This window comes from Tinamus guttatus, unplaced genomic scaffold (assembly GCF_059628265.1).
Source record: "Tinamus guttatus ecotype Peru unplaced genomic scaffold, ASM5962826v1 Tinamus_guttatus_pri_ptg000293l, whole genome shotgun sequence".
NCBI classification, from domain to species: domain Eukaryota; kingdom Metazoa; phylum Chordata; class Aves; order Tinamiformes; family Tinamidae; genus Tinamus; species Tinamus guttatus.
This window is the reverse complement of record NW_028288827.1, coordinates 452,129-469,239: the sequence shown is the minus strand read 5'-3', so window position 1 is coordinate 469,239 and position 17,111 is coordinate 452,129. Positions and strand designations below refer to the sequence as shown.

The window sequence follows — 17,111 nt, the reverse complement described above, 5'->3', positions numbered from 1 at the left end:
AGATGTTGCTTAGTCCTGTGTGAGTGTATTTAAGCTGTTGGAAAACAACTGGAAAAACGCTGTTGAGATATATCCTCCCCAGTTATACTGTAAAGTCTCAGGCCCGAAGGAGCTGCTTTAGCAATTCTTATATTTCTAGCGCTTCCGCAGGCTCCCTCTAGTGGAGATCTAAGACCTGAAAATAAAGAAAGAAAGCTTCTGCCCTTTTTTTTTTTTTTTTTTTTTAAATCTTGCTTTCAGTTTTAAGACCCTCCGAACTAACATGAGCTTGCTCAGCTACTTACCTGCTCATTCGCTAGCGAGTTCTCGTGCAGTTGGAAGCCGTCTGCGTTTGAATTTTAATCGAACACAAGCACTGCTGCGCTTACGATATAAGTTCATAAAATAAAAGGTTTAAAAAAATAAAGAATATAAAAAAGAAAGGTATCGCTTACACGCGGAGGGCGATAAGGGCTTTACTGAGGCCACTCCGCTCCGTTCAGCACGTCCCGATGTCACCACAGCAATGACGGCGCAGGGAGGACCCAACCGCCGCGAGATTCAAACGCGCCGCCGTTAACGGCCGCGCATGCGCGGGAAGCTCGGGCGGGCGGCGCTGAGGGGAGCGCGCGAGCGTTAACATGGAGCTGGCGTTCTTCCCTTGCCAAAAAAGAGGCTAAATCATCCAAAACGCGCACACGGACGAAACCCAGACGTGAATTCGCCGTAAGGTAAAAGCATCAACAAAAACAGCACTTATTAATCGGTTAAATAAATTTTATTTTGGCATTAAACAGAAGACAACCCCCTCAGTAACAATTAAAACACTTTCAGTGTATGCACCTTTACACTGGCATGTCTCCTGTGGAATATCATCACCATTTCTTTCTTCCATCTCTTGGTGGTGAGGGAGGAAATAAAGAAAAACAGCTTACGCTTACCCTAAACTCATTTTTTGTTTGTTTCTAAATAGCTACATGTGTAAGGAGACACTGCTTATCTCTTTAAAGAAAAAAAACATATGCTGCTTCCTTTCCTTTCCACAATCATCTAATCAAGAGTAGCTCAAAACTCTACCCTCCCCACATCTTAGCCCTGAAAAATATCCCTAAAAGCATAAAAACTCTTAATGAACTGAGAAACAGATTAACACAGAAATGTGATAAAGAAAGAGATAATTTTTAAAGAGACAATCTAAGAAATGACCACGTTAAGCATACTTATGGAAAGGAAAAACTAGCAAATAAAGGCTCACGTGATATTGCCAGACATTAGGTTAAGTTGCTTGGTCAACTGTCGAGCACGGGAATGCAACATCTGGATATTTTTAACAGTGAAAAAGCACCCAGATCTTCCCTGACGCAGGGACCTGACACTAGCTCTTCCAAAAGGCATTTCTACACAAACATGTTGACCCAACATTTCCTGCAACTCCCACCTTGCAGTCTGTATCCCCATGAATAATGCTTGCTACTTCTACGTTAAACTGAAAGAAAGTGTGTCTTTGTGCAGGCAAATATAAAAGCATCAGCATAAGTGGAAAAAGAATCCAAAGCTCTGCTTCATAAGCAGTTTTTAGTTAAAAAACAAAAAACAGAAAACAAAAAAAAACAGAGATGCCCCAAGCCCCAAATCCGGGCCTACTCATAACCTAGGGCTCTTCACATTTGATAGCTGCTTCAAAATACAACACCAAAATTCTGGTTTAGTTTTTAAGCAATGCTCCAATGAGTTGTCTTGCACTAACAACTTCTACAATAATCTCAATTACCACAGCAAGAAGGAAAAATAGAAACACCACCAGAAACGGGTGAAATGTACCCTAGCTCTCTGGAATTATAGGGAGTATTCAATCCACCTATTCCAAGAATTTATTTTACTGTTTAACCATGTCATGAGGCGAATTTGGTGTTTGTGCAGTCAATGAATCCCTCCTGCTTTCTCAATCAATTTAGTAATTAAAAATAATATTTCTCTTTGCATATTTTAGGATACAGAAAGGAACTTCAGAAGTTGATTTCTTCCTGTACTCTACCACACCATCTGTTGGTACATTAAAAAAAAAGTCACAAATGCAAACCTTAATTAACTTTACAGGAAGTTGCAGTGTGTATGAACAGGATAAATTACTATACAGCACTAAATATGGAGTGTCATTTCACATACCACCCACAAGAAACTTTTCCAAATCGAAACACTCCGTTCTTTCTGTTTCATGTAAATAAAATAAAATATTTAAAGGTCATAAATTGTCTTTTAACATATATCTTTAGAAATCTATTTTATCATTGGGAAGGAAAAGAAAAGTGATCTTTGTGTTTTATCAAGCAAACACCCCTGAGTAAAGAGGCTGATATCCAGTGTCTTCTCTCTTGCAAGTGAGTACGCAGACGCTCAGCATGCCAAAGAACTGCAAAAGAGAGAGCACACAGAGATTTAGCTTTGCTCCATCTTTCTATTTCATCCCTCAGATCCAATACTTAAATCCTAATCAGACTTTTAGCATCATAACAAGGACATGCCTTTCATATTAAAAAAATACTTTGATAATGATTTTTTGTATGTCACATTTAAATAATAGTTCCAACTCATATTTTTCTTTCCTAGATTCTCCCATTAATTTACACATGTACATTAATTTCTAGGTATCTTACCATGGGAGTAATTTCAGTAAAAGCATGTGACTATTCTGGTCTTACTATGTAATTCTATTAAATACTTAAGTATATAAAATAGGTAAATAAAAGAGCAGGGAAATCGTAAGAGGTGATCAGAGGGGAAATTGTGGTGGAAAGATTCATCACAGAAATAACAAAAGGGATGTGTGAAGGGGACTTTAAGGGAACTTAAAATTGATCATTTTACAGAGGAAAGGGAAGTGATGGAAACTTCTGAGTAATTTAAAATTCATACTATGATATATAATGCAGCAAAAACAAACCTCTCTCCTTGGGCCAGAATTAAGAAATGGAAGCTTTAGCCAAGTCAAGTCCCTGATCCTGAGATGACATCCAAGCAGGCAGATTTTTGCTTCTTCATTGAGTTCAGGAATGGGATACTAAACAGCAAGTGTTCTACACTGGCTCAATGTACTGACACTCTTTTACCAAAAACAGATACTCAAAGGAGAGGCATTTTGCTGTTATTAAATATTCAACTCTATGAACAAGGATGAGGTTACAACATTTGGCAAAAAGTTACAATGACAAACCACCAAGCTGAAATAAATGGGGCAAATCTTCATAGAGCTGTGTACACATTTCTTGGTTTTATCAGTTACTAAAAGTTTTATGTCAGGACGTTTAAAATCTGTTTTTCACCCACAGGACAACTTGTTTTGGTTTCCTACTTCTTTTCATTTAATTCATATCTTGCAATTCTATAAACAGTCCAGCCCTTTTCATTCCTGATTGTATTTGTTGACCATTTTGATTCCAGGTCTCCAAGCATAGGACTATTGACTGGCATGTGTCCAAGAGCAAACTTTGAAGAGTACTTTTTAAAATCCCAGTTAAGTATTAGAAAACTTGTTATTGTTTTAATATAGATTTTTAGATCTGGGCCTTTAAACACACATAGCTGGCCATCTTTCCTACCAAAAAAAAAAAAAAAAAAGATTTCCCACTTCGAATCCTCTACTATTTTTTGTATTCCTCTCCTTCTCATCATGCAGACAAAAATGAGAAAACTGGAAGAAAACAAGGAAGGAATAGAGTATGGGGTCTACTTCATAGCCTGAGAAAGGAGATGGTGGAAGAAAACACCAGAGGACATCAGTGAGGATCAGTATTATTTTCCATGAGGGAAGAAATAGCAACATTTAGCCGTACCTTTACGATGGCAAATCCCAGGATTACAAGCATTGCATAGCTGAGAACACTCTGCAGCCCAGATTCCAGCTCCCCTGCACAGCCCTGCCAAGAGAGAAAGAAGTGAAAACAACCCAAAGGATAATTCAGCCGAACAGCTTGTTTTTTTTATTTTTCTTAAATAAAAAGAAAAATAAACACTACAGTCTCTGATAGGAAGCAGGACCTTGTAGAGCCTGTTTAATCAACTACTGCCGACTTGATGGCTTCCCCTCCTGCTTTACAGAGCTCGTGGCTTGCCATTCTCCCCTTGCTTGGGGAGATGCACTGACAGTCTGTGACTCACTAACATTTGCTGCTTCAAGCAATCTCCTCTGGCTCAGTTCACTTATTACACAAAGAAATACCCCAAACTCAGCACCACCAGTGATGTCTGTAAGAGGCCATTTATGGGCTTGTGCCCCAAGCTGGAGAACTCAGTATGCAACTTTCCAGGTTAAATACAGGCCATCCTAAAAGAGCATCTTCCTTCACTCCAGAAGGGTCTAGACAGTGACTCACTCACACGTAGCCCTCTGAGCTAGTCACGTTGCTGCTGCAGCAGCTCCAAAGGGAGGACTGTCATCAGCAGACAGCCTGTGGAGACACCTGGAGCTCTTTGGTTATCTCAGTGCTTTTATGGAAACATGCAAGAAGGAAACTATCTAGTGGAAAACACGGTGGGAGAAGAGAGTTTGGGATTCAAACTGCTGGAAAGAATTAGAAGAAATCATCCCTAAATCCTGCCTAAAATGCTTTCCCCATTGGCTCCGGCTAGTTCAGGGAACCATCACAGGCCAGTGTAACACGGAAATAAGAAGCGGTTCCTTTCCCCCTCACCTTGGTGTTGAGCTCCTGTGGCTGATCCAGGCTCCCCGTGCAGTTGCTCAGGCCTTGCCTACAGCAGCTCAGCGGGACGCTGTTGTTACCGGTGGAGTTAAACCACTGCGTGCTTGTCCAGTCGCTGTAGTTCCTCACGCCACAGCAGTGAAGCTGCCAGACACCAGAGAGCCACACGGACGTGTGATTACAACAAGAACGTGAATGCTAGTGTTGAATTCAACCTCTCTGGGCCATACTGAGCAAAGCTGCTGCCATCTTTCTGGTTTATAGCACGGTGTTCTCGCCAACAGTCATTCATGAAGTTATTCACATTCATTCATATGTCTGATCCCAAGGCCACTCATGTCAACAAGGTCACTAATTTACATGAACTTCATATCAGGACCCCAAAGGCCAATTCTGCAAAGCAGGGAGCACCCCATGGAGAGCCAGGTGCTCCAAGCTCCTGCTCTGGGATACCAACCCTCCTTTCTTCCCTCTCCTAGGCCACATTCCCTGCTTAATGCCCAACTGAGCAATTTCTAAACAATTCTCTGCTGAATTTAAAGATTTTCTTACCTGTTCTTGCAAGTAATTCAGGACAGTAGACTCTGCATTTTTCCCATCATACTTTTCAAAGACTGAACGCATTGTATCCTGCACATCGGTTTTTACCTAGTTTCAGAGAAAAATATCCATTTTGTGTTAGCATAAGGGATCAGAATATTATCTAAAGGAAACTGCAAAAGATCTGTATCTCAAAAATTAAAAGAAAAAAACTTGAAGTTTTCGATAACATCTGGGTAGCACTTAATCAGAATATAACATCCTGGATATAGGCTGTTCTTAAGAGCCCTCTTTGTGAACATCAACATCTGTTTAATCCAACTTAAACTCAGTTGTGATGCCTGCAGACCCTTCACGTATTCAGCATGTTCCAGACAAGTGTCAATTCACACACCTGGGAGTGACTTCCCCGTTCTGCATCCCCACAATAGCCACTTGCCCTGCAGTTTTCAGCATAGAGGAGGAAGGGCAAGAAAGCTGGATACAGGAGAATGCTCCAACAACACAGGAGGTATCCTTCACTTCTGCGTTAGCACAGAGATGCTAATTCTTACCTTTTCCCTGTACACAAATCCCAGGACAAAAGCTGATACTTCCGCAATAAAGATAATCAGGATAATGGCCAAGAACTGAAATCCAAAGAAAGAGACTGTAAGGATACAGAGCAAGGACACATTTCCCACCACTTGCACGGATGATGATGAGTAAGTTTGCATTAGCCACTGTTGCACCGCCAGTTAAAAAAGCCTCCAAAAAGTAATTAGAAAAAGGAGATTATCTTGCATAGCCATGAAGATGACCAGCGCTTCCCAGCTCTTGGACTCCCTAAAAGATCAGTATCGTTGGGATATCGATGGGCTCGTTCCCCCAGAGATAGAGATGTCGGCTTTTTTGGAGGCATCTCCACATTAATCATCAAAAACTATAAATGGCTGAGGGCTTTAGTCTGCACAAGTGAAACGACAATAATTTGAGTGAAAGTCTAATAATTTACCCTGTAGCCCACTCGTGATCCATCAGTGCCTCACAGCAGCATGTAGCTCCCACAAAAGGGAAGTGCTCTACCATTTTTTCTGACTAGTAACATCCTCATGTGCAGCTTCATGCACCAAAACAGTGCCCCATGCAACAGGGGATGGAAAGGGACATGCAGGAACGTGCAGGACTTACCAGCCCCAGCCCAACCCGCGACTCGCGGAGGGTAGCACAGCAGCCGATCAAGCCGATGATGAACATGACGATGGCAACACAAATAATGATCACCGCTGGCAGGAGAGCGTATTCATCTTGCAGGAAGTTGTCATAGCTCTTGTAGGTGTTAATGACGTATCCCCCGACATAGCTAAGACCGGCTGCTGCTGCCTGAAACGCAATGAAGTTACTTGCGGTTATTTGAAAAATAAACCTGAGCTTTTCTCTTGTAATAGCATAATGGCTACAGATGAAAAGATCTAGGGAAAAAGAAGGCATGTGTCTAGAAATAACACCCGGTCCAATTCTACATTTGGAGGAATTAACTTCTAAGATGATGGCCCCAGGGTTGTGCTTTTGGTTTATTCTTTGGAGAAAGCCTCATCCTTCCTGCCTTCTCAGCAGTGCTCCTCTTGAGTACTTGGAAGCTCTCAAAGACACAGTGGGATGTGAGCGCAAGAGAGGGACTGTTCACTGCCAACCAAGATAACTGGTTTTCTCTATCCTTGGTCTACTGCTCACTACAGAAGACTCTAATTCTTAGACTTTCTTTGAGGGGAAAGGGATATTCACAACTGTCCCTGATCCCAGCACAACCTTCTGTAGGCCAACATATGAGCATGGTGGCTTGGCAACCGATGCCCCATGAGCAGCCGTGGAGACTGAAGGGTTTTATCCACAAAACTGGCCCCAGCCCTGGAAATGACACCAAAAGGCTCCACAACGCCCAGCCAAAGCCTCGGCGGTGGCATTAAAAACCTCCTGCGAGTTGCAGTCAATCCACCCTCTGTGATGCATCAGCCCAAGACGGGACCTGTAAAAACCAGGTCAGTGGCCATACCCACCTGCTGGAAACTTGGAGGACAGAAACCAGCCTGTTTTCAACAGGCTGCAACTGGATTTCATCATGCAGCCTACAAGCTGTTCCTTACTTCTCCCAGCATGGTATGTTTTAATTAAATCCAACACTCCTCACACTGGAGCTAGACCTTGCTAATTCCTTTACCATCTTTGGCTCCTTCCCTGCGGCCAGGTCTGGTGCCTGCTCTTAATTATCTCTGGAGCGGGACACATCCTTCATCCACACCCACCATTCCTGGACACTGTCTGGACTAAAAATTACTGGAATGAGATGCACTGAGTGATGCAACCAGGACCAAGCTAACCCATAAAGTCATTTATCACGTCTCATGTAAGATCCTGCTCTTTATTTCAGCATCCTTCATCTGAAAGAAAAGGTTACCATCTCCCACCTGCTGCACTAAAAGATCCATTTTATTTGAAATGGGTGTTAAGATTAAAAAAGTTAGTCTACCAAGTTCATCCACGCAAAGTCTACCAAATTCATCTGAGTAAAGTCTTTTCTCCAAAATTCAGAAGGAAAAAGCATATTTCTGAAAATTTCAGAAAAGACTGGTGTATGTTTTAGGAAACAGCCAGAAACCGAAGCACCAAATGTTTCACAGGAACTTAAGGAAAGTTTCTTGACAGTGAGGGTGACAGAGCACTGGAACAGGCTGCCCAGATCGGTTGTGGAGTCTCCTTCTCTGGAGATCTTCAAACCCGCTTGGACGCAGTCCTGTGCCAGGTGCTCTAGGTGACCCTGCGTGTGCACAGGGGTTGGACTAGACGATCTCTAGAGGTCCCTTCCAACCTTCAGCATTCTGTGATTCTACATGCCAAGAAATAATCCTGCCCGGGGAATACGAATGCACCACGGCGGTGTCCCAGCCGCAGCGCTCATATCCCAACGCGATGGCAATGCGCCTCCAGCCTTCGGTCTCCTTGCTGCTGCCATCACTGCAAACCTAGCGCAAAGAGAAGCTACGGCTTGAAATTTTCCGCCTGGATCACGCCCTCGGAGGCATGTGCCCCGCCGCAGCGCGGTGAGGCCGCGCGAGGCCGCCTGCACGTGCGCGACTGCAGGCACGCGCACGCTCGAGACGAGCGCCGCGGCCCGCGCAGCTACTAATAAGCAGGTTTTTCCCTGGGGACATGGACAGACTTTGGGCAGTGCCACCGAGCAGTGGGGTTGGGCACCCACTGCTCGGAGAGAGCCTCGGAAAGGCTCACGATGGAGAAAGGCAAAATCCTGGCAGAACGAAACTGTGGAGACCATAGCTAGTGCGGGGCAGGTAGGACAGAGCGCAAAGGCAGGAATCCTGTTCCTGGTGAGTGCAGGGGCATCACATCTAAATGGAACAGCCATGTGGCTTAGTTAAAGTGCAAAGCATCAGTGAATCCAGTCAGCTTGTCACATTTACAGTTTCAAGCCCCAGTGTTTCGTGTCACTCTACTGCTAGCGCCTTTGCAAGTAGTTTTGCACTTCTGCAGCACATGCCAGGACAGCAAATCCCAAACCCTCTGCATCACTTCACATTGTAAGACAGAGACCCACGCAGGGACAGGTCAGAACCTCTGACACTTCCACTAGGTTTCTGCAAGTGATTTAGGTAACAGGGGTGTTCTCTGCTTCTCCCCGGTATCTGATATCCTGTTTTCCACCCGTTTTTAATGCAATCTCCACCAACCGCAGAGGAAACCTGCACAGGAGGTGCTAAAGGCAGGTGAACCGCGAGCCCCGGCCACTGGGCAAACCTGTGTTGCTGGTTAAGGGCTGCCACAAATTAAAAACAACCTCATGGAGGAGCCAATTCATTCAAGCCGCAGCAGAGCTCCATGACAAGGAGACAACTTCACGGAGCTGGCGGGAAGTTCTTCTTTTGACTTTACCAATGCAAGCACAGACAGGCCATTCCGCGAATTTTGTTGCAACATCCAGGACGACCTGTGCGCCAGTTGGACAGGAAACAGGGCCAAAAAGGACTCTAGTATAACTTGAGAACTTTTGCTTCCAAGCAGGAAAAAAAGGAAGCCTAAAGATGTGAAAATAAAAGATAATGAGTGAAGATTTGGCCTAAGGCAAGTCCAGGTTTTTCTCCACAAACTTAGATACACCCAAGACTTCACCCCCATATTTTAAATCAAAGAGAAGATTTTGGATACGAAACAGAGAAGGCTGCTTGTTTTAATTTTTGCCAGCAAATCCCAGCATGAAACTGTAAAAGGAGAAAAACATTTCGGGATGTCAATCTCCACATTTTCCGTCCAAAGCTTTTCCCACACTTCAGAGAATACTCAAAATCTGGGGGAGGGATTTTCTCTAACATTGCAAAACCTGCCAGTCCATCCCTAAAATGAAAACAAAATCTCTCCAGAGAAGTACAAGAGGACCTGTCTGTCTGCCCTGGTGACGCCAGACCTTGAGTCAAGAATAGGAGTACAAAGTAGAATTGATTTAACAAGTTTCTGTCTAATCTGAAAAAAAAAAAAAAAAAAAAAAAAAGATTTTTCACAGCATCGACAATTCCCTTAAATGAGCAGAGCAACGGGAAATTTTGTCAGAAAGCCCCATTTCCGGCCATGATCAGCTCTGCGTGGCTGCCCACAGCGCTTGCGTTGCCTGAGGAGCTGATGCAGAAACCCTCGTGTTTCCTCTTCCGCGCCTCTTCCCGAAAGTGACCCTGGATTATCTAAGTGCAAAGGATGAAGCCCTTGCTGGGCTGAGCTAAAAGGAAGCCTGTGACTATTAAATCCAGCCTATGAAACGGGAGGGCTTGGGGTTGGACAGGAGAAAGAAAAAAATAATAATTAAAAATAGTGACATTTGCATCTCACAGTGGGGCAGGACAGAAACTCTTCCACTTTCCCTTCTTAGGCTGCGTAAGTAATTTGACCTTGTGCAATGAAGGGAAACAGGGTTTTCATTTGTTTGTTTGCATTCATGAGCGCAGGTTTCTTTTTCCCGCATTATCTGAATGCAACAGAGCTATGGAGTCAAAGTTACTAGTCAAGTTGAAAGTTATAAAAAGGTGGTGTTTATTCTAAGGGCTCTTTGTCTTTTATAAAGGTTTGCCCCAGTATCCTCCCATTTCGGAGTGCTGATTTGATATCAAGGACTGCTAACAGGGCCAGTTGTAGGTTTTACTGGTCATGGTGGAAAGTGGTTCTGTTTTCAGGCTCCCCAGTCCCGTCTGGGACTCTGCACTGCCCAAAGATGCAAAAACAAGGTAAATTGTAGGCACAGTTTAAGAATGGGAGAAGCACTCCCAGAATAAAGGTGATTCTGAGCATTAAAGAATAGTTTTGCAAACATAGAAGGGTTTAATTCAAGTGCATTGAAAGTATCTACCTGAGAGCATAACTTGGATTGATTCAGCTCCTTTTTCTGTATTGTTGACACTTTCCATGAGCATAGAAAAATATGGTAAATAGTGGAAAAACGATGTATCGCTGTAGACACAAAACATTTTCAAACCATCCCCTCGCACTTCCTCACTGCAGGACACCTCAGTGCAGCGTTTTGGCTGATAGGAAGACTTGAAAGCCACTTTTCCCTTCATGCTACCTTTGCCTGACAGGGATCTCGGTGAAAACATATGGCCTGCCCAGTGCGCACGTTGCCTCTCCGCACCCCGCAATTACATTTGCTGGAAAGCTATCAACTTTTCTCCAAATATTTCACATTTATAATTTGCTCAAAAGGGTTTGCGCAGCCTCAGAATAACCAATTTTCTTACCCCAAAACAACCAGCATACATGGCAAGAAGGGAGGCCCTTCCTGTGTCTCCCTGTTCCAGGGTACTGCAGGTTTTACTCTTCCCATGTCTGGTCTCTGCCACAATTCCAGGTCCTTCCTAGCCTAACTTGGCATCCATGGTGCCAGCAGCACCTTTCCTAGGAATATTAGGAAAAGCAGAGGTCAGTTTTGAGCTCCTGGGATTGCAAGAGACCTCTGAACCAGCCACAGATCCGGTGACTTTCATCTCCCTACTTGCAAACCTGGATAAAAAGCATCCTCGAGCCCTCACCTTCTTGCAGAGGAGTGACAAAACAGGAAAGTCGCTGATGATTCTGGTTTATCAGGGTCTTTCTACAGCGGACCCTGGGATTCAGAGTGGGGCAAACGTGTAGTCTGCTAACTTCTGCTTTGTGGTTTTGGGCAAAGACATTTAAAACATGTGGGAACTTACAGATCTCAGACTCCCTGACCTGCAGTGACACTTTAGAGAAAACCACCTCCCTTAAAAATATCCTTCTGAGCCCATACCTGAGGATCTGGTATTTAAGAATCCCCCCCTGCATTCATCTCTATCTTCATGGCGAACATTCCCAAACCACCTGTAAGTGGCGAGAGTGACTTCAAACCATTCAGGGCTGCAGGAAATGACACTTTTATCCCTTCCAGTTACTAAAAATGACTGAAAAGTAACATGGAATCAACACCGCCATTGCTTGATCTTCCAGCATGCCACCCCAGATCACTCAGCAGGCCACTGGGAGGCTGAAAATGAGCGGACTTTAGTCTTGGATGAACCAAAAAGGGTAGATTAAGCACAAATGGAGATGACAGACACTCTGGCAAACATTGCCTTAGCCCCTGCCCTGCGGCAGGAGCCTCTTAATCTCCCCTCCTTCCTCTCCCCAAGGGTGGGAAGAGGAGGAAGATCGGGAGCAGGACGGAGCAGGGCAGGAAGGCACATGCTCCGCTTGCAGGTCGCAGCAGGAAGGGCTCCACCACCTCCTCTTCCCACCTTCTTTTCCTGAATCAGAAGAGGCACCTGGCTCCAAATATGCATCCAGTTCAGCCGAGAGGGAGGCACAGAGCCCACATTTTCCATCACGAATGGAAAGTGTTTGAACATGGAGGCAGTCCAGATAACCTGCTGACACCGTATCCTTTTTGGTGGCTGCGGCTCAGTGAGATGAATTGCTCCTGACTGCAAGCGGGGAGAGAAACGCAAGAAACGAAAATACACGAAGTCTCAGAAAACCCAACTTCCGGAGACCAACTATTTATTTTTAATGGCATTTCTAAGCAATAACTGCTGTCAGAACACCGTAACTGCCCTAACAGAAGATGAAATATTTCCCATAATCATTTCCAAGCGAGGCAACATACAATGCCCAAGCCGGAATTACTGCTCAGAGAAAAGCAAACTACAAACACTCCGTGTGAGTCTCGTATTCTGATAACGATCTAGAGCCTTGCATGCAGAGGCCCACCTGTCACACATAAATACGCTCTGGAAGTGCCAAAGAGGCAGTTCCTCCTTCCCCGCCCTGCTGGAACCTGAATTCCTGGTTCTGCGGTCTGCGTCGGAGCGCGTAAGGGTTGCTGCAGCATCCAGGCGCTGACCCCGGGGTGCTTTGCCTAGCAGGAGACGGGCCTGATCTGGGTCAGCCCAAATTCAGGGCTTGCAAACATGCAGGAGAAGAAATTGCTCATTATCCAGAGCTGGATGATCCAGCAGTCAAGACTGGAGAGTTCTGTTGAGGCAGAAAGTACCAGAGATGTTTCTAGGAGGCCATAAAGCTGTAGTTTGATATAAAGAAATAAAATAAAGCCCGGCACTAGCAATGATGTAAATCTGAGGTGTCCTCGACCCATCTAATTCCTGTCTGAGGCTCTGGGTGCGAGGTGCTCTGGGGTCCCTCTCCCAGCACTTTCAATAACAGCATGTGACAAACACACAAGAGCTCACATTACTACGCACACAGCTACAAGTTCAACCTCCCGCACCATTCACGCTATTGATATAAAGAAGATTTTTGGAAAATGCAGTAAGTTGTGATAAACACCCACACAGGAGGCACAGCGGGGTGACCTGCGTGCTGTCCCCCTGCACAGCAGCACCCTCTGAGCCCGAGGGGAAGAAACATGCTGTAAAACCTCAAATCTGTAAATCCCCTTGGACTCCAAGGGGAAGAAAGACACTGTAAAACCTCAAATCCGTAAATCCCCTTGAATCCAAGGAGAAGAAACACACACTGCGCTGTAAGCCCCAAAGCCTGCAAGTCAGAGGAGCGTCAGTCGCCCACGCGGTGGCCAACACAAACTCTGACCCTCTGTGAAAACACCGTTTTTTATCACTTTGCAGAAATTTTACTTCCTTGCTTCTCCCCAGCACCCCCACGCCAGCAACTCCCACTTGCCAACCCACTTCCAGCGCCCGCTCGTCCCTTCTCACCTATTTTTTAGCGGATTACGCAAAATTCCCCCCACCGTGGAAAAGTCCAAGGTTAATTTTGTCAGAACAAGGGCGGCCCGTTGTGTCCGGCCGCCAGTCACAGTCACATGAGGCTGCCCTTCGCCAGCCCCAAACCCGCTTCCCTTCCCTTTCCCGCATGGAAACCATGCCACAAGGGTGCAAAAAGCCTTTTCCTGGGAAATATTGGGTTAACTCTGCCATTCCCGGGCACTGGAGCACTGGAAAACCCAGGGAAAAACCCTCCTCTGCAGCAGCAGCACGTCGCATTTGGGCTGATTTAACTTCACTTTGGTGTTCACGTCCCAGCAACTCCTTCCAAAACAGCAAAGGATTGCACCGAAAAGCACAAGCCCCCACACTTTCTGGCTGCTTTTAAGCTGAATTTTAAGAAAAGCCACCGGCTGTGCTCACCTCACAGCAGCTGGACCCAAATTCCTCCCCAAAACGCGACTTGCCTGGAAGCTGAGGTACTTCCCCGGCACCTCGACTGGTAAGTGCCAGTAAAAACAGCACAGATATCCTCCAAAAAACCCCAAAACGCACACTGCAACTTAGTTTTTCTTTTCTCACGAGCTTACAAACAGAACGCAAGTGTATATATAGATAACGTGTGTATATATAGATAAATAGATATATACACACGGGTAGGGATTTCACATAGACATGAATCATGTTCGTCTGCACATGGGTACAGCCAAAGCTCGACCAACTCCTCTCCTGGACACTCCGGTTAACCAGAAAGCGGGGGATGCTCCGCACATCCCCTCCCGTAGCCGAACCCCGGTTTCTCCCGCAGCCGAACCCCGGTTTTTCCCCCCTCCATCGGTCACGTCGTCCCGCTCGGTACCCAGAAGGCGACGCTCAGCAGCACCAGCACCGTCTTGGACGTGATCACGCCGCAGTCCATGTCGCGGGAGCGCCGCTCCTGCCGTGGCTGGCGGGTCAAAGCGCTGGCTCCCTCGTGAGGCCGCCCCGGACCGCCCCGAGCCGCTCCGATCCGCCCCCGAGCCGATCCGAACCGCCCCGAGCCGCCCCCGAACGGCCCCGAGCCGCCCCGAACTTCCCCGAGCCGCCACCGAGCCGCCCCCGAACCGCCCCGAGCCGTCCCCGAACCGCCCCGAGCCGTCCCCGAACCGCCCCGAGCCGTCCCCGAGCCGCCCCGAGCCGCCCCCGAGCCACCCCCGAACGGCCCCGAGCCGCTCCGGACCGCCCCCGAGCCTCTCCGGACCTCCCCAGACCGCCCCGAACCGCCCCGAGCCGCTCCCGACCCCCGAACCGCCCCGAGTCGCCCCCGAACCGCCCCGAGCCGTTCCGAACAGCCACCGGACCGCCCTGGACATCCCCGAGCCTCCCCGAGTCTCTCCGAACCGCCCCGAACCCACCCCCCAGCCACTCCGAACCGCCCCCTGGCCGCCCCGAACCGCTCCGGACCGCCCCGAATCCGCGGGACCTGTGGAAAAGCCAAGGATAATTACCAGAGAAACTATTTTATCTATTTATTTAATTTATCTGCTCATTTATTTATTTGGCTTTCCTCCTGGAAGCCCCGGTCGTCGGCTCCAGGGACGTCACTAGGTTCTGGTACTGCCAGAAGAGTGTGTTTTCAATCTGGAATTAAACTTTCCTTCATTAGGAGGCACGGCAGTGAAATCCAGGGAGCAGGAACAAGGACGCAATGGTCTAAATGATACAACCGCTGCCTTCCCGCGCCCCCCTGGCCACCTGTCATCTCCATCTCCTCCATCTTCTATGGCTTTTCCATCTTCTTCTCCATCTTTTCTGTCTTCTCCATCTTCTCCTCTTCCTTCTGCATCTTATCCATCTTCGGCCCACATATGTGAGCGCTGGTGCCCTTGTCCTTACAGCACTGGACCTGCTGTGCAGACCTTTCCTATGAGTGCTCAGGACCTTATGGACACTCTCCCTGCAGGAATTTCCATTTCCCCCTGCCACACTGCTGTTACTCATCTCCGTATTTTCTTCTAGTTGCTTCTGAATGACTTCCCAGATGCTTATTCCAATATCCCATGCTCCTTGTTGTTTTGGAGGAACTGGAGTTAATTGAATCAGTTTTTTATTTTATTTTATTTTATTTTATTTTATTTTATTTTATTTTATTTTATTTTATTTTATTTTATTTTATTTTACTTTATTTTATGGAAAGGGACCTGCGTTCCCCCCCGTGCAGTGACGCTGTGGTGACTCGTGGTGCGAGGGCACCCGCTGCCTGTTGCAACGCGGCGGGGGCGGCAGATCAGCTCCTGTGATTAACGTGTGACGGCACACGCATCTGCAGCAGCACGTGGTTTTATTTCTCCGGACCGTTTAAAAACTTAAATCTCTGAAATAATTGTATAGAAAAAAAAATTGAAAGGAAAAGTGGAAGGCAGCAAAGGCAGCTCTTTAGCTGAAGCCACTGGAGCTCAGTGTAAATCACTGGTTTAGCCAAAAGTAGGCAGGCACACAGGACCTTTCAAAATTCTTTCAGTTCCTCCTTAGCTGTCCCATCTGCCTTGGCGGACTCAACTTTTGATCCCCTTGTAAAAAAAACATACACTTTACAGCAACAATTACTCACACTTTCCTTTTTTTTTTTTTCTTAAGTAGGGAAGTTACTCCTACACGGAATTTAACTCGCAAGCCCAGGCCTCTGCATTGGGGCACCACTTTCCGGCACGCAGCTCCCCATGGCACCTCATACAGCAGCACGCTCATGCATGCGGGTTTGCATTTTAAACCTTTGCCACCTCACTATACACAGAATTTGGTTTGCTTTCTTAAACCTGTACATTGGGCCCTATAGCGTGTATTTGACACTGCGTGGACACATCCAGTAGCTGTTACTGCAGCACGGTCAAGAGCATCCCATGCTGAGCCGTGCTTGTGAGGGTACCTTGGTTTCCCAGTGCACTTCTTAGAAAAAATAAGAACAAGTGGTCCCACAGCTGAGACTTGGGGAATAGAATAGAGACATGGGGCAAGAGGATGGGGCCTTCTCCAAGCTGGGGCATGAGGGGATGAGAAGGAGGAGACCTTTGCGGAGCAGAGCGTTGGCCACTCAGCCCTCAGGCGGGCAGCCCGTTGGACCCAGCTGCCAGTTTCAGTGGCCGGAGCCACCAAACTGAAGCAGCCCTGGGCAGCCACTCGATGTCCAGTACCGACTAGGGGTTGACCTGCTGGAAAGCAGCTCTGCAGAGAGGGATTTGGGAGTCCTGGTTGATAACAGGTTCCCCATGAGGCAGCAACGTGCCCTCATGGCCAAGGAGGCCCATGGGCTCCTGGCTGCAGCAGCAGGAGCGGTGCCAGCAGGGCCAGGGAGGGGATCCTGCCCCTCTGCTCAGCCCTGGGGAGGCACCTGGAGCATCGGGGGCAGCTCTGGGCTCCCCAGGACAAGAGGGACCTGGAGCTGCTCGAGAGGGGCCAGCGCAGGGCCACGAAGGTGATGGAGGGACTGGAGCATCTGTCGTGTGAGGAGAGACTGAGCGAGCGGGGCCTGTTCAGCCTGGAGAAGAGAAGGCTGAGAGGGATCTGAGCAACATGTTCAAGTACCTGAGGGGAGAATGTAGGGAGGATGGGGCCAGGCTCTTCTCTGTGGTGGCCGGTGACAGGACAAGGGGTAACGGGGACAAGCTGAACCCCAGGCAGTTCCACC

The 17,111-nt window shown here is 47.0% G+C and overlaps 1 protein-coding gene across 1 annotated transcript; it reads right to left on the bottom strand.

The window, feature by feature from the left end:
- Positions 1-2,243: 2,243 nt before the first annotated feature.
- On the bottom strand, positions 2,244-14,406 carry LOC104575609 (tetraspanin-36). Its single transcript, XM_010222947.2, has 7 exons — positions 14,307-14,406; positions 6,387-6,578; positions 5,771-5,845; positions 5,229-5,324; positions 4,668-4,820; positions 3,810-3,893; positions 2,244-2,389 (listed from the first exon to the last, which is right to left on the bottom strand). Exons 1-7 carry the CDS (start codon positions 14,364-14,366, stop codon positions 2,303-2,305), a joined length of 747 nt encoding a protein of 248 aa, XP_010221249.2. The 5' UTR covers positions 14,367-14,406; the 3' UTR covers positions 2,244-2,302.
- Positions 14,407-17,111: the final 2,705 nt, after the last annotated feature.